A 25184-nucleotide genomic window follows, 5' to 3' on the forward strand; every position below is an offset into this window, starting at 1 on the left:
TGAATTTGTAAATAATCTAATCATTGCTGATAATAAAGGCTATTGTTGGTCCAACTGCGGTTTTTATTTTGATTTTAAGATTTCCGATTTTCTGTCGACTAAATATTGAATTGAATTGAATAGACGCCATCTTGGATTTCATCGCTAGTCTGTGTCAACTTTCTATTCTATTTTGTGCGCAATTCTTCAGAAAATGAAGCCAACGTCGAACCCTCCCGTCCCCGATGAGATGTTCCCAGAAGGAGCCGGACCCTATATGGATATTGAGGAAGTTATTGAGGTTCGTTCGCGTTTCATTTCGTCATTTAACTCTGGTCAATTATTCCTACTTCAAATTCAATTCAATGTTTCTTTATTGCGTCGAATAATCATGAGCGCGGTAATAATTGTTCTATATTTGTATTGAACTGTAGGCTGGCGGTTCAAGCGCGTTGCTGATGGATTTAGCAGCTAACGAGAAATCAGTTCATGCAGACTTTTATAACGGTAAGAACTCGACGTCACAAGAACTTCAAATTCAAATTAATTAATTATTTATTGGCCCCTAAAATCAGCGAAACAAAATTGGATAATCTAGGTCTATAATTCTGTAATAATGAAGTCAACAAGACAAACAAGAAACATTAAGATTAAAAAAAGACAAAAATAGTCATCACAATACAAATACGATGGAATCTTGATATTGATTATGGCCCTCATTTTGACGTCGAACTTCTCGTGAAATTTAATTACTAACCGATGATTTGGGGGTAGCACGTAACTGTACCACACAACACTGGAGGCGCAGGTTTGCCACACGAAGACTTGCCAAATGGCAAATTTGCCCATTCTTAATTTTCTCCCTTATATTTTCAGATTTCGATGATCTTTTTGATGATGAGGATTTACAATGAGGACTTACTCTGCTGGGGGCTTAGTGTGAGGATTTACTGTGATGCGTGGATCAAACATTTTTAAGGGTTTAATCTGTCCGAATTCGGCAATGTTTCACTCGGTAAATAACATTTTATGAGCAGCCATTCAATCTAGTTATCCGCGATGCTTCTTCTGTTTCTCGTAACCCAAAAAAATTGTGACCGCATTTCGAATTTCGACTCAGGCATTTCTCAGCGCGAGAAGGCGCTTCAATTGTTACCATCAGGAGGAACTCTTAGCAATAAAAACAAAATCGGCTCAAAAAAGGGTTTCCATGAAAAGGTTTTATATATGATTGTGTTTAAATGCCAGTCACCAAATAAACCTTAAAACTAAAATTTTGTTTGTCGCATCTAAGTCTGGCTCCAGTTTCACAGTTCACAAAAAATTGAACTCTTAAGAAAACGATTCTCTCCTTAAATTCAGTTTATCTTTTAATCGATTTAAAAGTTAGTGAAGCTGGGCCGGGTATAATTCTGTAAATATTTCATCTGCCTGTAAATACTGTTGTTTGTTGTCAATAAAACATTAAGCAATTTAAAGCTAAATGTAATAGAACATTTGTTCCATTTTACTTTATGTTAAAGAAGAGGCAGTAGTGAAATGGATGACCGTACAGTGCTGCCATCGGCGGAATTTATGTGAACTCGCAATCCAAAATTACGTAATTTCCACTTTAAGAAGTTTCTACCAGGGACGACGACTGTGATTGTGATGTAACAGACGTAACAAGCAGCCAGGGCCAAATTCGGTGTTCATGATATCTAGTAGACTTAGACTAGTGGTTTGAAACCAATAACCAAATGCGCTCGAATGAAGTTCCGACTATTAACTGGCATTCGGTTTCAGGTTCGACTTTACAGTCGCGACGGTCGAATAACTCAGAAGTTGGTCTCTCGTCGAGAAAAATAAACATTTCAGTCAAATTTTCAAACGAAATGATTTTAGATAGAAATATAAACTTTATTCAGAAGTGACAGGCTGTATGCACATATATATATACATGACACCGAGGACCTTCTGAAACATACAAAACACAAGAGAGAGAGAGAGAGCAAATTAAACACACCCGTTCGACCACTGTAATTCCACATCGATGATCCACTTCGCTTTGTTTAAGCATTGTTTAGTATCGAGTGAGTGGTTTGCGTGTGAACGCGTTCTCTAATTAGGCACGGGACAAATTTGGCCCGAGCCGGATACGGGCCAAACCGTCTCCGTGTGATCGCGGCTATAGACTCTATCGATAGTTTCGACTCGAAATGAGTTTGTTTCCAACAATAGATCCGCAGGCGCATACAATGGATCGATAGTAGTGTCACGTGTGCAAACTGATGAATTTGAATATAACACTTAACACTGCTCACTTAAACACCAACAAATAGGCCTACAGGGTCCGATCTAAACACTTGTCCGATTGCCCGGGACAAGTATATTATCATAAGGGCAAGTAGATTATCATTATCACTTGTCCGCCGTGCTAGTGCAATTTTATGTCTCAAAGCATGCGATACAACAGTTGGACCGCTTGTGTAGGGCAAGTAGATTTTTGAGGGGGCAAGCGAAATTTCGGATATGCTTGCCCCCGGGCAGGCGGTTCTTATTCCTTAGATCGGACCCTGAAATATATAAATGTAAAATACCACAAATCGTTGAAAGACTAAAAAGTTTATTTCAAATACTAGAATTATTTCGGATGATGGTTCCTTATACTTTTAGAACTGAAGAAAATAAATTTTTAAGTCGTTTTAACTTATTCTAGGAATTTCACATTTATTCTTTTCATCGTGGATATTGTGATCTAACGCCGATATTTTTTAAAGAACTAATTGATATTTCGACACGTTCTAAGGTGGAACCTTCAGGGGACCAGGTTCGTTTTAAATGATAGTTCACTGTACTATGAACTTAATTGATGTTGTCATATATTGGGACAAAATTCTAGTTTTGTAATAACCCGACAAATCGTCCAAACGAGGTTCCACTGTTTATAGTTTTTACAGTTTAACGATCTCGAAAAATGTATTTTTTTTTCGCGCGAAAACGAAATTTCGGCGATAAAAAGACGATTCCTAGTGAAATAAACACGTAGCGATTCCTAGTGAAATAAACACGCAGTGAATCAACCATCGAAGAAATAAATGTAATTTTCAAACGGTTGATTTTGAAACCTCGTCAGAATCAACTATTCTCTCTAAAATTCGCAGAAGTGTAGTCTATACAGTGCAAAGCGTGCAAATTAAAATCGTTTTTAAAAATCGTCTCTTTCATCTCCGCATAAATTGATAGTGAATTAAATATATATCTATTGATTACACTATTTGTGCTTGATAATAATTTATATATATATATATATATATATATATGCAAATTCATAATTCTATTTACAATTTTATTGTTCGCAAAGACATATATATCACCTTAATACCAGATGGACATTTAGGGTACCTTAGGGAGGGGGGTTTGAGTTGCAGGTGAGCCAGGGGGAGGGGGAGGGAGGTGCGGGGAAACCAAAACCCTGTGAATGAAAATCCAAGCAGACACTAGTGATGGAGGGATTTGACAATGATACGCGTGAACCATAGCTTGAAACCAGTTCCACAGTTGTGTAAGTAAGTTATATTTCAGCTTGTTGGGGATCCAGTTCCACAGTTCTGGACCCAGTTCCACAGTTCTGGACCCAGTTCCACAGTTCTGGACTCAGTTCCACAGTTCTGTGTAAAATGGTACACGATGAAAATTATACAAATAATCTTTTAGATAGCCAGAGATGTATTAATGATATCATTGATTGGAAATATAATATTGTTGTTAGATTTCACTGAAATCAAGCGTTGTTTTTTTTTTTTTCTATTTACATGCGCAGATAAAATAAATATCAATATTAATAAATAAATATATATCCTATAATGTAGAGGGACTTATATCGATCAACCTTAAATTCCAAGTTTCTGCAGGTATTTATCTACAGCCTGTCCCTGCCTGCACCCCTCGAGGGAGTTAGCCTGACCCTGCCAGCACCCCTCGAGGGGGTCAGCCTGTCCCTGCCTGCACCCCTCGAGGGAGTTAGCCTGTCCCTGCCTGCACCCCTCGAGGGGGTCGTGGGGGTACGCATGGATACCGAATTCAAATCTTTATTTAGGGAAAGAAATTGTTTCGTGCTATTGAAGAAAAAAAAAGCAACTCAATTAAAATAACAGTTATTTACATTTCAGCATTGACGAACATTTAGACAAACCGGCTTAAGTCACGAGTCGCACAGTCGTGACTACAGTCCAAAAATGGTCTGAAACCCTAATCTTGGTCTAAAAGCCGTTGAATCGGCTTTAGAACTAAAGATGGACTCAAAGCCATGACTATATAACTGCCCCTTAATGTAATGATGACTGTTGATTTACACCAAGTAAATTGAATTGCAAATAAATGTATTTACTAAATATATTTACTATTTTATAAATTAGCATTAAAAAATAGAGATTACTTCAGTTATGTTACAAATTATCCAAATGATGACTTAACCAGGTTTGACTGTACAATTTGTTTCTAAAATTACAATGTCACCACGACTAAGAAAACGTAAATATTTGTGTAACTATTTCAACAGCGAGTGACGTTATTTCGAAATAGCCCGATTGAATCCAATTTAAAATGGTTAACGTTGATATGACATTAAAATTGAGACCGAGGTTTTCAGGGGTGGGCCCAGAGGCCAGTTCTGAAGGATTTGTCACATCACAACAGGACATTGCGAAGTCCAAAATGGCAATAAAACACACCCGCAATGTAGCTATTATCTTTTTCGACAAAAAAGGGCGCTCAAAAAAATTTCGATGGTTTTGAACAAGTCTCAAAAGTAACCTGTATTCAGGAAATTCAGAATAAATTCAAAAATTTGAATTCTTACTCAATCCTAACCGCAAAATTTGAAACTTAAAACTTGAAACTGGATTAAGAACCGGTACAAAGAAAGAAATTTCACAACGGGCAAAATGACATGGACAGATTATAGCATTGTGTCTGCTCACTAGGGGGCGTTGATAGGCCGTCTGCTCATCAGGGGGCGTTACTAGTCGACTTTCACGACGCTGTATATTTTGCTGACGAACCAGAAACACGCGAAAAATCCGATCGTTCCTGAAGAAATGAGAGAAATTCCGTTAAAATTCTGAACGTCGGTTACGTTTCGGTTAAATTCGAAAATTCTAACTCGGCGACGACGTTTTTTTTTTTTACCTGTCAACAGGAAGAAACAGAACACCATAATCAACGTGTATCCGAAATAAAGGAATGTACTCGCGGCGCCCTCTATCTCGAGTTTCGCGACGAAATAGTGGATGCAATAAACGAACAGGTAGAACGCGGTGAAACCGCTCGTCAGAAACGAACGCCACCACCAGTGATAATCCTGCAAAAATAAAATCAAATATTAAATATAGCCGCAAAGCAGCGATAACGGGTTTTCTGCTTTATTGATATAATCCTTCAAATGAAATATAGTGGCAAAGCACAGAATGGCCAGTTTCCAGTCTTTTACAAATCCCTTTTTCCCTGATTTTTCCATGTTTATTACACAAAATTCCCCGAGAGTGAATCGGAGAAATTTCTAGGTTTGAAATGTAACAATCTATTCATTTTTCATTGAATCCCGTACGTGGCCAATAGCATTATCCGAAATCCTGGAGTTTTACAGGTTTTTGGTGAAATTTATCAATTTCCAGGAGTTTTCCCAGATTTTTTTGTTTCCTGGGTTTTCGAGGTCAGTGGCGCCACCCTGAAGCAGCAATAATAGGTTTACTATTCAATAGATATCGCTGAAATATTCAATGGTGAAAGATACAATAGAATCAGATTGTAGAGATCCCCGTGGTGGCGAAATATCTTAATGAAGTTTTCGCAGTCCGAAGTTTTTTTTTTTTAGAAGGCAAATGACACTCACCTCGGCGCAAAGATGGAAATAGCAAAGTAAAATGGTCGCTTCTGAACAGGTTATAATTAAAATGATGAAAACTAGAAACAGAAATCCGAACATGTAGTACATCTGATGTGACCTGAAAAACATTTTAAAAAAACGCAAAAATGTCTTAGATATTTTTTTATCCAAACTCATCGAGAACAATTAAGACCCAAGTTCTCCTTTCGAAGATAGCAGTGAATTTTCGCAAGGAATTTCAAAGACTTAAACAACTTAACCCTTTCAATGCTGACTAATCAATACCCTTTAGTGCTAGAGTTAATTTGAAAATTTTTAAAAAATTCCACCCTAGTGTGTTAAATAACGGGAATACCACTATAGTGCGTCTACACCGCGGCGCGGTGTATCGTTAGTTACCAGTATTTCACTATGTTTGACAGGTGCTGCCATTTTTCAAGAGAGATAATCAATGATTACATCAATACACCGCAGTGCAGTGTACTAGTAAAATCCATCACTGATTTATACACTGATTTATGTAGACGCACTGAAAGGGTTAAAACATTATTGCCCTGATTCGTGACTGGATAAATGTATTTTTTTTGCGATTCCGACTGAAAAAGCAACTTAATTTTTAAGAAACTTTTCTTAAGAAACTTTTTGAAAGACCCAAACCAATAAACAAATACAGTCGACCACGCTGCACATAGATTAGGCTCAGTTACTCTTAAGCTACTAAGAAAAACATGGTTTTAATGTCACTCGTGCGTCGGATGACTTTTAGTTATTTTCGGAAAACCGGGACCCGAGATTTTGAGACGCTTACCATATACTATTGAGAATGAAGAATAGCTGAATGAAGATACAGCCAAACGGTAAAACTCCTCCCATCAGTATCCCTGGTAACGGTTTAGTGTAAAACGATTGGTCGGGAATCTGTCGCGGAATCTGATTCGTTCTCACCGGATGTTCCACTTGCTGCAAATCAACATACATTTACATACATTTACATACATTAACATACATTAACATAGATTTACATAAATCAGGCATCGAAATTATTCACAGAAGCCGAAAATCGTAATTTCGAATCGCGAATAGCGCTCACCCGTCTCTTGAAACCGAAATACGCGCCGACGAACGTGAGCGGTACCGACACGCCGAACCACAACGCCAACAGCGCCACCAGCGTACCGAACGGTATCGCCGCCGAGCTACTCTTCGCCCACAATATCAAATTCATGATGAAAAAGTCGACGAATACGAGACTGAAAAAACGTAACGAGAAAATTTCATTCGGCGATTATTCCTCGCGTTAAAACGAACGTTTTCGATTCGTAAATTCGATGAAGTTTATTATTTACCCCGGACAAAAGAAAGCCGTTAATATCACATTACTTTTCCACTTCTCACCTCCAAACACTACAAATACATATACAATATTATTATTATTATTATTATTATTATTATTATTACTTTTATTATTATTATTATTATTATTATTATTATTATTACTTATCATTATTATTTTTATTATTATTATTATTAGCTTTATTATCTTCATATGTAATTATCACTTAGTTTAGTTTATTATTTTTTCAGGGCAATCCCCCTTTCAGGCCCAGCCCCTAGGGCTTGGGGTTGTCCTTCTTATTTATGTACCTATTTATCTATAAAATTATATCCAAAGAAATTATGTCTAATTATCTTGGACGTATTATAAGTAAATAAATAATTCATTCATTCATTCATTCATTCATTCATTCATTCATTCATTCATTCATTCATTCATTCATTCATTCATTCATTCATTCATTCATGCATTCATTCATTCATTCATGCATTCATTCAATCAATCAATCAATCAATCAATCAATCAATCAATCAATCAATCAATGTACACATCGAAATCCCGAGACTGGGTGTTCTCTGGAACAAATTCCCCCTATGACATCATTATTGACTTACTCTTATAGACGCGTGCTGATATATATCCAGCTGGAGTTCCTAGACACACATACAGAACAATAACGCAAGTCATCAGAGCGCCGCGATTGTTCGGAGATAAAAATCCGAAACACGCAAAACCTACAAAAACAACAAATCATAGATAAACATCGACGTAAAATTGACACATCAGCAGTTGATACAATCAGAGGCGGCAGACGCTCAAAAAATGGTTAGATTTAACCGGTGGATAGTTGACATAGTCCGAAAACAGGTTCAAAAGATGAGTTATCATCCCGTACACAGCCCCCATCTTAGGTAAAATCAACACATCTGCGGTTAATACAATCAGAGGCAGACGCTCAAAAAATGGTTAGAGTTAACCAGTGGATAGTTGACATAGTCCGAAAACAGGTTCAAAAGATGAGTTAGCATCCCGTACACAGCCCCCATCTTAGGTAAAATCAACACATCTGCGGTTAATACAATCAGAGGCAGACGCTCAAAAAATGGTTAGAGTTAACCAGTGGATAGTTGACATAGTCCGAAAAGAGGTTCAAAAGATGAGTTAGCATCCCGTACACAGCCCCCATCTTACGTAAAATTAACACGAACCAATCAGAGGCAGCAGACGCTCTTAAGTTGGTTAGAGCAAATAGTTAACACAGTGACAATTATAAGTTCATCGTTACTACGGTTTTTAATATATACCGGTTATTATCGACCAACTGGCCTCAGGAAGGATTATAACCTCATACTTAAAGACAATTTTAAAATTCATAAATTCTGAACTCCGCTGTATACGGCATTAAAAAAGGGGATTGAAATATTTCGAGACATTTTTCGGTTTTTTTTTAAGATAACAATATCTAATAAATACAATAGATTAGGCGAATACAAAATTTAAATTCTAAATCGATACTAAAATCGTAGATATTTTACCTAATGTGATGAACGTCATGCAGAGTATTTGAACTCCGCTGCCGAGCAAAACCGACAACATCATTCCTTTACGCGGGGGCCGGAAAACATCTCCGTGAACGAGTTTCCATCCGAATTCCTCCTGAGCGTCCTCCTGTAACCGCGGGAAACGAGACAACAGAGAGAGAGTTAGAATGATTGATACTGAGACGGCAGCATTTCTACAGATCACTCATTCCTGGATGTAAGAAGGAGTCTTCGAGGAGTTATATATAAAAAAGAAAATTTAAGGAATGCCCACAATCACTTTCATATCCTAATCACTGTAGACACCTCCTAAATCCGTGTACACGGCCTATTTCGGTAAACCTATATTCTGTAAGCTAATTTCAATCCTTAACACAACCTAAATTTGGTAACCGATTGATAACAAATAGATCCTGCTTAGAACTGTATGGAGTTAGTCTAATGCACTTCTTTCTGCAGAATCTGATTGCTGCCTATTTCTCAAAATTGAAGGTGTTTCTAGTGTCATTTCGTTAAAACCTAAGGAGTTGTAGATAGTAGCTAGTTTGGCCGCAGGGCGGGGAATTGTAGGGAGTAGCTAGTTTGGCCGCAGGGCGGGGAATTGTAGGGAGTAGCTAGTTTGGCCGCAGGGCGGGGAATTGTAGGGAGTAGCTAGTTTGGCCGCAGGGCGGGGAATTGTAGGGAGTAGCTAGTTTGGCCGCAGGGCGGGGAATTGTAGGGAGTAGCTAGTTTGGCCGCAGGGCGGGGAATTGTAGGGAGTAGCTAGTTTGGCCGCAGGGCGGGGAATTGTAGGGAGTAGCTAGTTTGGCCGCAGGGCGGGGAATTGTAGGGAGTAGCTAGTTTGGCCGCAGGGCGGGGAATTGTAGGGAGTAGCTAGTTTGGCCGCAGGGCGGGGAATTGTAGGGAGTAGCTAGTTTGGCCGCAGGGCGGGGAATTGTAGGGAGTAGCTAGTTTGGCCGCAGGGCGGGGAATTGTAGGGAGTAGCTAGTTTGGCCGCAGGGCGGGGAATTGTAGGGAGTAGCTAGTTTGGCCGCAGGGCGGGGAATTGTAGAGAGTAGCTAGTTTGGCCGCAGGGCGGGGAATTGTAGAGAGTAGCTAGTTTGGCCGCAGGGCGGGGAATTGTAGAGAGTAGCTAGTTTGGCCGCAGGGCGGGGAATTGTAGGGAGTAGCTAGTTTGGCCGCAGGGCGGGGAATTGTAGGGAGTAGCTAGTTTGGCCGCAGGGCGGGGAATTGTAGGGAGTAGCTAGTTTGGCCGCAGGGCGGGGAATTGTAGGGAGTAGCTAGTTTGGCCGCAGGGCGGGGAATTGTAGAGAGTAGCTAGTTTGGCCGCAGGGCGGGGAATTGTAGAGAGTAGCTAGTTTGGCCGCAGGGCGGGGAATTGTAGAGAGTAGCTAGTTTGGCCGCAGGGCGGGGAATTGTAGGGAGTAGCTAGTTTGGCCGCAGGGCGGGGAATTGTAGGGAGTAGCTAGTTTGGCCGCAGGGCGGGGAATTGTAGGGAGTAGCTAGTTTGGCCGTAGGGCGGGGAATTGTAGGGAGTAGCTAGTTTGGCCGCAGGGCGGGGAATTGTAGGGAGTAGCTAGTTTGGCCGCAGGGCGGGGAATTGTAGAGAGCAGCTAGTTTGGCCGCAGGGCGGGGAATTGTAGGGAGTAGCTAGTTTGGCCGCAGGGCGGGGAATGCGGTTCGTACTTACAGCATTATCCATCTGATTGTATCTAGCGATATCTTTATGTAACGTCCTCAGCAGAATCATAGCGACCATACCGGACAGGAACAACACGATCACTAACGAGTTCATTATACTACAAAACAATTAATATTCAAATCGTTAATTTCTCTGATCAGTCATTTCCGGATATATCTGCGTCATTTTCATATCCTTCCTAAATCGGTACGGGTTATCTCGGTAAACATTTTATTCGATGGTTTTGTAATCAAAGTTTCGTTCTTAAGACTAACTAAACTCTGTTTCTAATTTGGTAACCACCTGATTGGGTAAAAACAAATCCCAACTGGTACGATAACCACACTCAAACGTGGTGAACAGATGATAAGAGAAAAACCCACTATTTAAAAATTCAAAGAAATCTAAAATCGAGAATTTATCAATTGAAACAATCTAAAATATAAAAAGTTTCTGGCATTTTGCTCAAATTGAGAGTTTCAAGCCCCTCATAGGACGTATGATATCATAGGACTTGTAAGGACCCTGTTAGTTAAAGCGACTGACCTGAACCACTGGATGTTTGTATGAGGCATCGATTCCAGAATGTAATCCCATCTCGACGACCATTTTATATTCGTCTCCTACGAACAACAAACAAAACCGTTAAAATTCGAATTCGTTTTAAATAGATGGATTTCACAAGTATTTCAACTACTGGAACCGGGTTTTAAATCACGAATAAAACCACATGCCAGTCCGAAACTAGAACAGTTAAACCGTGTCCTGGTTTGTTCCTAGGACCAGTACAACAGTCAGGACTTAGCTTTAAGACCGATCTAAGATCATCCAGGACTATAGCCACATTCTCTGACAACTTTCTAAGACCAGTGGACTAAACACAGCGAAACTATGCTATGTGCTTTGGATAAAGATTTTTTGGTCTAAAATCAGACTTACAGTAAAAGAGACTGAGTAAGTGTATTTGATTTTCTCATTCTTCGAGAATTTAGAGTCTATAGCCATCGGAGCGGTTCCAGCATTACATCCTTCAGGACCTTCTTTAGTGTGTTTGATACTGAAATCATCAACAAAATCACTATTAGTTACATGTTAGTTCAGATTCCCAGTCACTGCAGAGGACTTTTCAAGGAGAAAATTTCAAATTCCGAGGAGTGTATGCATCACTTTCATATCTCAATCACAGTACCACCCCCCCCCCCTAGTTTGGTCAGGTTTATCTCAGTAAACCGTTAAATCATTGTAATCTGTACGTATAAGGCCTATGACTGCTAACTAGGCCTAAAACCTTAAAATTTTCTAATGGCCAATTTCTCAAAATTAGAGGAGTTTCAAGGACTTCCGGGCATTTTGCTCAAATTCAAGGATATTCAAGGACGTTGAAAATCATTTTTGGTTTAGAAGAGTTTTCAAGGAATCAAGTAGTCGTAGGGAGCCTGTAGTTGTATGTGGAACTGTATAATGAATCAGTACGTACCTTTTTGGTTCCAGTTTAGCCGATATTAAACGTCCACTTTTACCGGACGGCGACGCCCATTCTTGACCGGTACTCGGATGATATCCGATCACTATATTCACGTGGTTAAACACGTAATACGTATCGGCTTTACTGAAATCAGACTGAAAATAAAAAACAATATAGAATCATTTAAAGGGTAAACATTGTCTGCCGACCACATTCTGGGTTCTAGAGATTGTCTGCCGACCACATTCTGGGTTCTAGCTGTCAGTTTAGACCTTGACTCTTCTTTGACTGTTGAAAATGAACTATCTTAAAATAGGTTTTAACTTTTAACTCCACAAGTGAGTTCCACAGTACAGACTGAACCCAGTTCCACAGTTCAGACTGAACCCAGTTCCACAGTTCAGACTGAACCCAGTTCCACAGTTCGGACTGAACCCAGTTCCACAGCTGAGAATGAACCCAGTTCCACAGTTCAGACTGAACCCAATTCGACAGCTGAGACTGAACTCAGTTCCACAGTTCAGACTGAACCCAGTTCGACAGCTGAGACTGAACTCAGTTCCACAGTTCAGACTGAACTCAGTTCCTCAGTTCAGACTGAACTCAGTTCCACAGTTCAGACTGAACTCAGTTCCACAGTTCGGACTGAACCCAGTTCCAAAGCTGAGACTGAACTCAGTTCCTCAGTTCACACTGAACCCAGTTCCACAGTTCACACTGAACCCAGTTCCTCAGTTATACTTACACTAGTGACGCACGCATCTTTTGCTTTGCCATCTTTAGTTACGAAGCAACCCATCGGAAATCCGGGTGAACAGTATTTCTGATTACCTTCGACATCGTAACACCAGGTTACAGGCATGTTATCTATAATCCTACAAAAACAACAACAACAGATCAGTCATTCCTAGATATAAGTTTTAACAGGGTCCTTACAGATCGGTCATTCCTAGATATAAGTTTTAACAAGGTCCTTACAGATCGGTCATTCCTAGATATAAGTTTTAACAAGGTCCTTACAGATCGGTCATTCCAAGATATAAGTTTTAACAAGGTCCTTACAGATCGGTCATTCCTAGATATAAGTTTTAACAAGGTCCTTACAGATCGGTCATTCCTAGATATAAGTTTTAACAAGGTCCTTACAGATCGGTCATTCCTAGATATAATTTTTAAGGGCATCCGAACAGATCAGTCATTCCTGGATTTAAGGAGTTTTTTAAAGGAGCAAATTTCAAATTTCTACATAACATTCATATCTCGATTACAATAGACTCCTCCTCAAAATCAGTACGGTTTATCTCTCCATTGGATGTAAACCATTAAAGAATTCAAGGAAATTGAAAAACATTTTTGGTTAAGAAGGAGTTTTTAAGGAATCTAGGACCCTGTAAAGGAGAAAATTGACAATTTCAAGGAAGCGTCTGCATCACTTTCATATACTATTCCTAATTACAGTAGACTCCTCCTAAATCGGTAATGTTTATTTCAGTAAACCATTTAATTCAGTGGTATTGGTATAGGGGTTAGGGTTAGGGGACTAACTCGATAAACCACAGTGATATTTACCAGTGATGTTGATAATTCATCAATATTCCCTTTTTAATAAAAGCGAGCGACGTCGCTGATTTCGCGTCTCCTATTTTATACTCCTTCGTGCACAGCGTTTTACATTTCTCCGCTTTCAAAAACTCGATCTAGAAAAAATCGAACAAAAATCGGTTAAACAGGTCTAGAAAACCGCGTCTTACCCGGACAAGGTTTCCAGCGGTGAGGCCAGGGTAAAAAGAAGTACTAAGACGGACTTTTTCGGCAATTTTAACCCCAAAAGGAGGGACTTTTTTGCTCGGAAAGAAGTAATTTCCAGTATAATGAGGGCCCATAAGGGTGCATTGCTTTTGCCGGAATACTAGTCATGTAGACCAGTCATACATGTCAGGGTAATTCCATAGCACTTTCCTGTAGATTCAATCTTACTGATAATTGAATTACCAGGTCTGAGTAATAAAATACTTCAACGGTCGAATACGCGTCAAAATTGCGCGCGAAAATACATAAAAATTAAATTTGGAAGGACTTTTTTATCAAAAGCAAGGAAATAGAGTAAAAAAGATGACGTTTGTCCAAACTTTTTCCAAAACGACAACGAAGCACTTGGTGAACCGCAGAGAGACGCACTCAAAACCGGCGCCCTTGGACCAGTACCCGCACCCCCCCCTGCCCCGGAGCTCGCTGATTATCATTTACCTGGTAAGGTGACGATTGAATTCTCTCTCCGAACACGACTTGACCCAAATTCTCAACGGGAGTCTGAATCGTTTCACTCGTACAAAAATCAAACCTGACCAAAAAAAAAAAAACAAAAACATTCAACATGCGACGATCATCGAAGGGATTAATCTAGAACAGGGTGGCGCCACTTTCCGGTCATTCACAAACACCCAGGGCCCGGTTTTATAGACTAGTATTAACTTTAACCCGGGGGCTAGAACTCGATTCATTTTCAAATGAGTTAACCCCCGGGTTAAAGATGATACCAGTCTATAAAACCGGCCCTAGTTTTCCAGGTTTCCAGTTAAATCAGTCAAATACTTGAGTTTCCCCAAATCTTTTCCTAGAATTTTCTAATTTGCTGAGTTTTGCAGGTCAGCAGCCACGGGAGGGGGGGGGGGGTTAATAAGAAGAACAATGTCTCGAGGGAGGAACAGGGAAGGGGAACAGTGTCAATCCGTCAATCAGTCGTAAGTCTAATGTAAACAGCTGGCGTCTCTGATTTATGAAGTAACATTGATTTCAAAACCGTATTTGAAGCTGTAATTCGAGCGACACATGTCGACCGGGGGCGAGTGAGTAGTGTGCGTGTGACATGTTGAAATCAATCAATATGACTATGTACTGTTACTGGCTAGAAGGTAACACTGACACCTTTCTGATTCCATCGACACATCACTGAAGTCAGCTCTATTTCTAAATACCGAACAAGGCTAAAACCACAATTCTCCTCAAATCAAATTTGTCATTACAGTCAAAGCTTGTATCCCCTCACTTGACCCTGGGATACCCACTCCCCGGGGGTACTCACTTCTCGGGGGGTACTCACTCGTTTGAAATGACATCCCTCACTCCCTGGGGTTCTCACACTGTAATGGCATTCCCTCACTCCCTAGGGGTACTCGCTCCCCGGGGGGTACTCACTAATTTGTAATGGCATCCCCTCATTCCCCGGGGGGTACCCACTCCCCAGGGGTACTGACTTGTTAGTGATGGCATCCCCTCACTCCCCAGGGGTACTCACTTGTTATATTCATATGGTATTATTGATTCCACTGAATCCAATCTATTCACGAATAACTTGATTTCAGACTGAAAAATAAAACGACGAAGACTTTCAGATGTTTATCCAAGGGCAATAACAACAGTCCGACGGAATGAAGGAGGGCTCCAAAGCAAAGGAAGGCTCCACACATACTTAAAATAGCCATTTCGTTACACGTGGCAACTAAACCCAACATGTCCAAACCCTCCTGTCTGTCTTAACTTAAACTTGTCTTGGACTTAATAAGATTTGGTTTGACGACTCCAAGCAGCAGAGTGGAGGGCTCCACTTACGACTTACTGCTTTCGCTATTCCTATTCATCCAGGTTCAACCCCCCTTCTTCACCGTGAAACCCATGAGAATCATAAACCCCAGTCCCTCCCTCCCTCCTCCTCCACTTTAAGGAAAGCAATAAGTCTGAACACGTACTTTGCAGTTATTCTTGTTGGAGCCAGACGCGACGGCCGTCGCAACTTCTTTAGCGCAGTAATTCACAGGAGCCAGCCCCGGTAAATAGAATCCGTTTACTGCAGCAGCTCCCAGCATTAACCAACAACTCAAAGCTGCGATCAAACGATTCATAACTCCGTTCGATCAACCGTTAATCTCCTAAAATAGTCAGCGATAAATTCCGCAAAATCTGCGCCGGTGACAACCTGAAAACAAGATGGCCGACACGTCATCCGTGTGCATTCTGGGAGCGTTTAGTAATCAATTTTGGAAAAAAATTGAAATTTTGCTTTCGTTGAAATATTCTACGGTCGATTAAAAGATAGAATCTGATTCTAAACCCGAAAAAGCGGGTCTTAGCGGGTCTTAAATCCGATAGTAGATCGGGTTAGTTCGAATCCCACCAAAACCATTTATTTATTTTGTTAGTCCTATATTTTATTCAGTCTAATTAATACGAACCAATTGAGATTTTTACGAACAAAGCATATTTTTATTCCGTTCCAATAAAATAATCGAGTGTGGTTTATAGGTCGTGCGCTGTGATGTCGTAATACCTCAAAATGGCGGACAATTGAAAACTTTTGAACTCAAACGGTACTTTTTGGATTATTTCACAACGTTGTAAGTAACAAATTGATTTCTAACGGTGGTTTGATTTAACTTCGAACTTCATAGTAAATGTTGAATTCGGTAGAATTGGATGACATTGCTCGAATTGAACGTATTTTTGGCAGTAAAACTTGAATCGAGGTCGGCCCCCTCCCCCACCCATCGCGACAGACAGTCTCCTCCTCGCGCACGTATCGTTTTTGACTGATATTTATTGTGGATGCAGAAGCTTCATTTTTTCTAACCTGGAAGGTATATCCTAGATATGGTTTTTAAATGATCTAAGTTTCAGTCTATTCTATATTGCCAGGTTTTAACTCTACACTTGATCAGCACTGGTCAGCTGGGACAGTAGTATGCAGCAGATTGACCAAATGATTCATTTGCTAACCCTAACCCTAGCTTCTGATTGGTCAGAGCTGGTCACCTGGTATAAACAAACAGACCAGAGGCTTAACCCTAACCCTAGCTTCTGAGTGGTCAGAGCTGGTCATCTGGTATAAACAAACAAACCAGATGCTTCATGCTTAACCCTAACCCTAGCTTCTGATTGGTCAGATCAGGTCACCTGGGATGCAATTTGACCACTAACCCTAACCCTAGCTTGTGATTGGTCAGAGCTGGTCATCTGGTATGCAAATCGACCACAAGCTTAACCCTAACCCTAGCTACTGATTGGTCAGAGCTGGTCATCTGGTATGCAGATTGACCACTAACCCTAACCCTAGCTTGTGATTGGTCAGAGCTGGTCATCTGGTATGCAAATCGACCACATGCTTAACCCTAACCCTAGCTACTGATTGGTCAGAGCTGGTCATCTGGTATGCAGATTGACCACTAACCCTAACCCTAGCTTGTGATTGGTCAGAGCTGGTCATCTGGTATGCAGATTGACCACATGCTTAACCCTAACCCTAGCTTCTGATTGGTCAGAGCTGGTCATCTGGCATGCAAATTAACCACTAACCCTAACCCTAGCTTGTGATTGGTCAGAGCTGGTCACCTGATATGCAGATGGCTACTAACTCTAGCTTCTGATTGGTTAGAGCTGGTCATCTGGTATAAACAGTGTAGCATGGTCACCTACAATACAATTCCAATGTTTCATCTCCATATCACACCTACAATACAATTCCAATGTTTCATCTCCATATCACAGTATATACCATCAGATACTCTATTTGATTAAAAACCTTAGAAGGTTCATATTTCAGGTCCCCTTTCAGATTATCTACAATTATTGTACAACTGATATGGTATCTGAACTCGGGTATTTTCAAATCGCCCAGTTTCACATTTGAACACATACCAAAACATATAATATGCTACATCTAAATCTTGTGACTGAAATCATTGTTATTCATGTATTATGAATAATGTGGTGTCATCAAACATAAATCTTTACAAGTTTCACATGTATCACGTGAATTATGAGGAAAATGAGATAAAGTCCATGAGACACATAAAGCACCGCCCGGGTGGTACGTAACAAGAAGAAATATCTGTCCTTCCTGAGGTACAAACTCTCGATGCCTGGCGTCCAAGGCAGACGATCTACCGCTGAGCTAAAGAGTATATTCCCATTAGCTGAGCTAGTAGGAACCCGGTCGTACAACCTGCCACAGGTATATGCGTGTATTACATGTACTATGATTACCACTATTATACCATTTATTTTCTACATAACACCTAATGATACCTAATATACATGTCAATGAATGTATGGTTTTAAAAAAGCATGGTTTTAGATATATATATATATATATATATATATATATATATATATATATATATATATATATATATATATATATATATATATATATATATATATATATATATATATATTTATATATATATATATATATATATATATATTTATATATATATATATATATCCAGGGCAGTGTTAACCTATTCGATCATTTGGTTCCAAGATAAATGATCAGGACCAGTGTTTATGTTTCTATCGTCAAGTCTATGCGCAATTGGTCCATTGGTCCTTGTGGTTACGATAAGTTCTATCGAAATATGTTGCGGTCATTTAATAATGAGAAGGTCGTCATTCGTAAAATCGTAATTTTACTGAATCGTTGAAGTCATTGAGAATGGAAATGTGGTCATGAATAATGAATCATAATTTTGTTTACTGTATCTGAACCCTGAATTTGTGTAAAGTTTTGATCATCTAAATATCTTAGATCGGCGCCTTCTTCCTGAAGCGCGTAAAATTTGTAAGCGTAATATTTTGATAAAAATCTCAAGTAAAATGATAAGTGAGTCAGGTTATATTGATAATAAATAAAACACAGTTTTATATCAAAGTCTATTTTAACGGTAGTGTTTATTACTAACTCGAGGTCCCGGCGTAAAATCACTAATTTTGACATTTTCTCACATGACATTCGAGTCAGAGCAAGGAGGTGCGTTTATGATCGAAATGCAACGTCAAACACCGAGCTCTGAATTTGGGGATACGGATCAAATGTAAGTTCAAGAAAATTTCAAAGATTATTTTACACAGCTTCGTTAAATCGGTAAATTATTTAGCCTACTGGAAAGCTTGGGTCAATATTGATATACTGATGCGATCGATGGCTCCAAGATTCGGGGAAAAGTGGAAAGATTATTTTAACAGGCCTCAGTTTGACAAAACTGAATTGAATTTCGCGATTGTAATCGTCTTTTTCAAAACGCTAATATTGATGTATGCACGTAATTCACATCCTCTCAAAAATAATTATCAAATTTTATCGAAAATAAAATAATAGTTATGAAGAGTTCACAATTGTAAATGCTGTTATTTCGAAACGCCAATATCGATGACATAGTGCACGAAACCTCTTAAACAACGCATACTAGGTATCAACATATGTCTAACATTTTTAACATGTTTGAGACTTTGTTGTTGGCTAATCGTAAATGTTAGATATATGATAACATGGCTCTATGGCAGCCATATTGAACTAGATATTCGTAATATGTGTTTCCTATTTGAAAAGGGTGTCAATTATAAGTATTGGAACTGGCGTTGATATCAGTGTTTATAAGTTCAACTGATAAGACGCAGTGTTCTGTAAGACATACGGGGGACCCTCTCTCTAACTCTCTCATTCTCGAGTTAGATAGATAAATCATTAGTTTGAATATGCTTCGTGGCTCTCAAGTCAGGTAACTTTTTAACGTTTTCTAGTTTAAACGCGGAAATAATGTTTGATTCAACCGAGTCTAGTTTCACGGTTTAGATTGTAAACTTACTAAGACAAAAAGCCATAGAGTTAATAGTTTTATTAGTAGTTTAGACTATAACAAATTAAAGACTTATATGATTATTCAAGTCAGTAATTGTGAAACCCCAGGGGCCAGTTCCATAGTCGAGACCTACGACCAAAATGGTCTTAAATCTTAAGTCTGGTCTTAAGTTGTTAGATTGGCTATTGAACCAAGATGGTCTTAGACTGGTCTTGAGACTAAGCCCTAAACATGGAACCGGCCTCTGGTCCAGTTTCAAGGTCCAGATTTTATCTCTAAGGCTACACAAAAACGATTTGAAAAAAGGGTAGATAGGCGGCCAGTCGTGTCAAGTTTTAAGCTCAGCAGAGCTGAGAAAAAAGGTATCAATTTTTTTTGCCGAAAATCTATTTAATTTCATCATCAATTCACGGTACTGTAAATCAATTTTGGAGTTTATTAACCAATTTGTCAAACTGTGAAATGAATTTTATTGTGTCTTTTAAGTCATCTCATTACACCAGGTCTAACTGTGGAAATCTGAGGTCAATTCTTTAGGCAAATCAGTTAAATTCAAGTTTCAAATTCGATTAACTTCTAACACGACTGTCGTGAACTGATATCAATCTCGGTCTAGAGTTACTAAAACTAAAATGATTTTAGTTTCTCTGATGGTGGGGTTTAGAAGAAACCCCCGAAACACTGATAGAAAATTAACATTTCTATCGACTGTAATATAATGTAATTTATTTCATCATCAATTATAATTACAAATAAAATGTATAACAAATAAGTAGATTGATGATGAGGGACCTGAACGGAGCCTTAAAGGCTGTACAATCACTAGGACGTTCAGGCCCCCTAGAAAAAAAAAAGAAGATTGATGGTAATCAGTTGATTTATTTGTGGGTTTTTATTTGTTGATTTGTAACGCGTTTTTCATCGGTTTTATGCTCTATTTTTCCAGTCTGTCTGAATTCCCAGTCGTTGATGTGAGCGATAAAGCAAAAATACTAAAAAACAGAATGGAATTTGACGGCGTGAAAGAAGGAAGCCAGGAATCTACGATCGGCGTCGATGAGGACCGCGATGCGGACCCGAATAAACTCCACGTACAGTATTCACCGCACAGGGGAAAGAGATCGGGCATTTTAACATCCGATGAGATATCGGATTCGAGCCTGGGACGCTCGAATCCGTTACAAAATAGTTCAGGAGTTTTGGACAGTGATTGTATTAAAGTAGAGGTAAGAAGGAAATATCGCTGCTTTGCTGCTATATTGAACAGGAAAACTAAGTTTAAAGTATATCGACCCCTTGAAATATAAAACAAATAGTGCTTAATATTCTCAGCAATAAATAATATAATTATAGATTGAATTATTTCAAGAATTAATTAAGTTAGACAGTGATTGTATTAAAGTAGGGGTAAGAAGGCAATCTCGCTGCTTTGCTGCTATATTGAACAAGAAAACTAAGTTTAAAGTATGTCGACGCCTTGAAATATAAAACAAATAGTGTTTAATATTCTCAACAATAAATAATATAATTATAGATTAAATTATTTCAAGAATTAATTAAGTTAGACAGTGATTGTATTTAAGTAGGGGTAAGAAGGCAATATCGCTGCTTTGCTGCTATATTGAACAAGAAAACTAAGTTTAAAGTATATCGACGCCTTGAAATATAAGACAAATAGTGCTTAATATTCTCAAGCAATAAATAATATAATTATAAATTAAATTATTTCAAGAATTAATTAAGTTATTTTGGAATTGAAGTCCAGCCCTGATATATTGATGACATATCCTCTCAAAATGATTATTTAAATTCATCCAATTGAGTTATGAAATATATTTGATTACAAAATTCATAATTGTGATAGTTATTTTGAAATTCAAATATTGATGGAGAAGTGCACATCGACTCACAGGGAACCCCTCATACTAGATATCAATGTATATAAACATTATTGTTACGGTTTTTACGGCATCAAAAAATGTTTTATATCGAATTTATTTACAGATCACGGATATTCTGGATGAGAGTATTAATATGACGACCACCGCTCTGAGGAAATGTAAATCGCAAGTATTGCGGCCATATTGGAAATTATTGGTCTTCGTAAGTTTCAGCTCAATTCCTAATTCTTCCTAATGTTCAAAATATAGTCATTACTGCGGTGACTTTTTCGAGATATTCTAGATCCAGTTGCTTTAAAAGTCAAAGTTCATTAAAATTTCCACAGTTGTGAGTTTGAGTCTGGAGTTAAAGTTATTTTAGATGAACTGATCTTGACTATAAGATTCAAAGTCAATTTCTGACTCATGTGGAACAGGTTCTAAGCAATGAAACCGGGGGATATAGGTTGTTCAAAATGGCAACACATTGTATGGATATCGGCAGGTTTGTTGTTACCAGAATTCTCTTCTGGCTCATTCGTTTTGACCAGAATACACTCTCAGGAATAGTGTAATCTGTACACCTGATAGAAGGGGCCGGTAGAGTTTTAATCGACAAAACTTTAATGAACAACGTTTTAATTGTTTTCAGGTTGGTTGGCGTGGTTTCGGTCGAGAGTCGATTCAACCGTCTGCCCTAAAATGGAGAATACTGAACACGTTTTACGCTGTTTTTGTATTCAGTTTATTGATTTATGGTTATATTTACGAGGCTTTGTGCTGCCAATGGAAGCTGAATGTTAAACTAGATATACATGTAAGTGCCCCAGGACCCCAGTTAAAGGACTGCCCCAGGACCCCCAGTTTAATGACTGCCTCAGAACCCTACTTTGTTGGCTGTACATGTGTCAATATTTGATCTTTTCTATAAAAAGTCAGTACAGGATTTGATGATGTCATGGGGGATTTATGTTGGTAGCCATCTTTTCCTATTCCAACTGCCCCATAATTTGCTTTTCTCATGCAAATCAATTGTAATTGTATGCAAATTTATGCCATTTGCAGCTTAAATTTGTCATTTTCAGCCATTGGCGATGTCTCCTCCATTTCATATATGCAAATCAATTCTAATGTATGCAAATTTATTCCATTTTCAGCCTAAATTTGTCATTTTTCAGCAATTTGCGATATTATCTCCTCCATTTCATATACGCAAATCAATTCTAATGTATGCAAATTTATGCCATTTTCAGCCAATCACGATTTCGCCCCCGATAATTCACAATCACACGCGCCACCACAAACATACGACGACTTTAAGTTATTACACGTTGGGTCCTGCAGAGACGAGACCGACATCCAGTTCGAATCCGTTCGATAACAAGAGTCATGAACCGATCTGTCAACACGTCGTCACGACGTACATCATACCGAACATGCTTCACATGGTCGCGTACATCATGGGATTCGTATTCTTCCGTTTGAGAGACAATCACGAACAGTTGTACGCTTTGATGGAACGGGTAAGTCAGCCCGGCGCCCACGCCCCCGGGCACAAGCCCAAGTTCAATTAACCAGTCAATCTGCGGCGCTTAAACCCTGTACCCCTCAGACATTAGACACATTTTATCAGCGCATTTTCAAAAACTGATTGTATACACTTAACACTATACATGTAATCAAAAATTCTGAAATTTTGATGTAATAGCAAATATCTGAATGGGTGCCTCCAGGCAGCAGATTGTCAGAATGGGTGACTCCAGGCAGCAGATTGTCAGAATGGGTGGCTCCAGGCTGCAAATTAATACCTGCAAACAATAGTAGACGATGTGTTATTTGATTTCCTACTGTTTCTCAATTTCAGGTATTTTTGAATATGACGGCTCTACAAGGCCGTGCGATATCTCAGGCTAAAATGATCCGTAAACTGCGGTTATATTTAGTACTCGGTATAATGTGGGTTCTTCTCACGGTGGGTTTGTTGGTTCTGTTCCTGTTCGCGTTCGGTATCAACTCGATGTCGTCTGTTCACGCATGGAACATGAAACACGTCAGGTAGGCGCATCCGTCCTCGCTTACCAGGGGTCACTAACAGTCTCACTCAAACCAAAAACATTGCACTAAATCATAGAAAATTAATTCATAACTGTTGAACTGGACCCAGAACTGTGGAACGGGATTCAGAACTATGGAACTGGGTCCACAACTGTAGAACTGGGTCTAGTAACTGTAGAACTGGGTTCACAACTCTGGAACTGGGACCACGTGGAACTTGGTTCAGTATCTGTGGAACTGGGTCCAGTGCTGTGGAACTGGGTCCACAACTGTAGAACTGGATTGAGAACTATGGAACTGGGTCCAGTGCTTTAGAACTGGGTCCGCAACTGTAGAACTCACAACTGTGGAGCTGAGTCCAGAACTACAGATCTAATTCACGTTTGATATCAATAATGAATTGTTTTTTTCTCACAGTGTCGTCGGTAACTGGATAATGTTCTGTATACAGATGTTAGCCGAGATAATGATCAGCTCGGTGGCGCTAGCGGTCACGTTAAACTACGTTACGCAATGCGAGATCATTATATTCTACATTCAAGGAATCCATATGAAGATTTTGGATCGAAGCAGTGATTTAAAAGCGATCATGAAAGTAAGTCGCCTCATGAGGCATATGATACAACGATAATGACAACCGATGTGGATAGATGGCGTATGGGTGTAGACTGCAGATATCAACTATGATAGATAAAGGGGGTAGCACCTTTTGGAGGTCAAACACCCGGGCTGGTACTGTGACTTATAATGAACATGAAGAATTCAGCAACGGTACAGTATAACAAGCGTTCAAGGATTTCAGACTTGTTTAACTGTTATAAGTTATAAGTAACTTGATAGTTCAACCCCTATGCTTTCACCGTTAAAAATTGTTACAAATATTTTTCTTGATTCTTGTTTTCGTTTTAGAAGATAATTCTAAGTTCATTGTCACCTCCTAGTAGCCGGTTTCTTAGCATTAAATTATTTTCAAGTTTCTATTTCTAAGGATATCACCGGTGTGAGACATTCGCTCGAATTGTTGAACGGATTTATGAGTCAAATGACATCACTGCTGACCTTCACCTTTGCCGAACTCGTAGTTCTAGGTAGGTCAAGGCCTTTTCTATGTCTTAACTATACATAATTTATGATGGTGATTACAATGGAATTCCTGCCGGGCCAATGGTTTGTACACGGTTTAACTATGACCTACGTTAGACCAGCTTTAAATTTAAGATCGGTCACAAACCAAGGGCTGAGTCTACAGTCATGGATTAGACTTAAGACAAGTCTAAGACCAACTTAGTTTTATAGCCAATCTAACAACTTGAGATTGATATTACTATGTAAGACCACTTTTGGTCTTAAGTCACAACTATGGAACTATAGCCTTACTTAAGGCAGGTCTGTTAAGTCCTCTCGGATGATCTCGGGTTTGAATAGTTTTCAAAGCAGTGTTGCCCTCTTGAGGTTTCTATTCGAGTCGCGGAGTGACGATGGTTATAGATTCGATACGTAATTACGTACACGGTAAAGGAACAGAAAAATAATCCATGGGAATTCTGGGATCGGTTTTCAGCTGTTGCCAATGACAACAAAATTCCATTATTGCAGTACGCAATGAATTACGAGATTTCTAATCTTGACTTCGAGTCGAATGGTCTATGTAGAGTGGAGACTTCGATATTAGACCAGTTGAAGACCGTTTTAGTTCTTTAAACCAATTTAACAGCTTGAGACCAGTCTTGAACTTAAGATACACTGGGTC

General features: G+C 39.1%; 3 protein-coding genes across 5 annotated transcripts in view; 2 read left to right on the forward strand and 1 right to left on the reverse strand.

Moving 5' to 3' along the window:
• The first annotated feature begins 138 nt into the window (after positions 1-138).
• On the forward strand, positions 139-1473 carry LOC141911073 (COP9 signalosome complex subunit 9-like). The gene is made up of 3 exons (XM_074802037.1): positions 139-280; positions 414-486; positions 856-1473. Exons 1-3 carry the CDS (start codon positions 194-196, stop codon positions 891-893), a joined length of 198 nt encoding a protein of 65 aa, XP_074658138.1. The 5' UTR covers positions 139-193; the 3' UTR covers positions 894-1473.
• Positions 1474-4085: 2612 nt separating this feature from the next.
• On the reverse strand, positions 4086-15834 carry LOC141910715 (transmembrane 9 superfamily member 2-like). The gene is made up of 17 exons (XM_074801450.1): positions 15615-15834; positions 15164-15231; positions 14116-14209; positions 13438-13565; positions 12614-12743; positions 11881-12023; positions 11343-11460; positions 10950-11026; positions 10413-10521; positions 8717-8849; positions 7796-7915; positions 7192-7249; positions 6936-7095; positions 6654-6805; positions 5852-5963; positions 5149-5320; positions 4086-5049 (listed from the first exon to the last, which is right to left on the reverse strand). Exons 1-17 carry the CDS (start codon positions 15765-15767, stop codon positions 4982-4984), a joined length of 1995 nt encoding a protein of 664 aa, XP_074657551.1. The 5' UTR covers positions 15768-15834; the 3' UTR covers positions 4086-4981.
• A 2782-nt stretch (positions 15835-18616) lies between these two features.
• The window catches only part of LOC141910844 (uncharacterized), a 34301-nt gene continuing 27733 nt past the window's right edge, over positions 18617-25184 (forward strand). For 2 of the 3 annotated variants that reach the window (XM_074801688.1, XM_074801689.1), the window contains exons 1-8: positions 18617-18734; positions 20446-20725; positions 21504-21602; positions 22032-22196; positions 22633-22902; positions 23244-23434; positions 23852-24029; positions 24423-24522. In XM_074801688.1, coding sequence (XP_074657789.1) covers positions 18646-18734; positions 20446-20725; positions 21504-21602; positions 22032-22196; positions 22633-22902; positions 23244-23434; positions 23852-24029; positions 24423-24522 — 1372 coding nt within the window. In that variant the 5' untranslated portion in view covers positions 18617-18645. Of the gene's footprint in view, positions 18735-19367; positions 19419-20445; positions 20726-21503; positions 21603-22031; positions 22197-22632; positions 22903-23243; positions 23435-23851; positions 24030-24422; positions 24523-25184 lie in introns of those variants that run through there. The other variant, XM_074801690.1, reaches the window with a different exon arrangement.

Source organism: Tubulanus polymorphus, chromosome 9 (assembly GCF_964204645.1).
Source record: "Tubulanus polymorphus chromosome 9, tnTubPoly1.2, whole genome shotgun sequence".
Taxonomy (NCBI): Eukaryota; Metazoa; Nemertea; class Palaeonemertea; order Tubulaniformes; family Tubulanidae; genus Tubulanus; species Tubulanus polymorphus.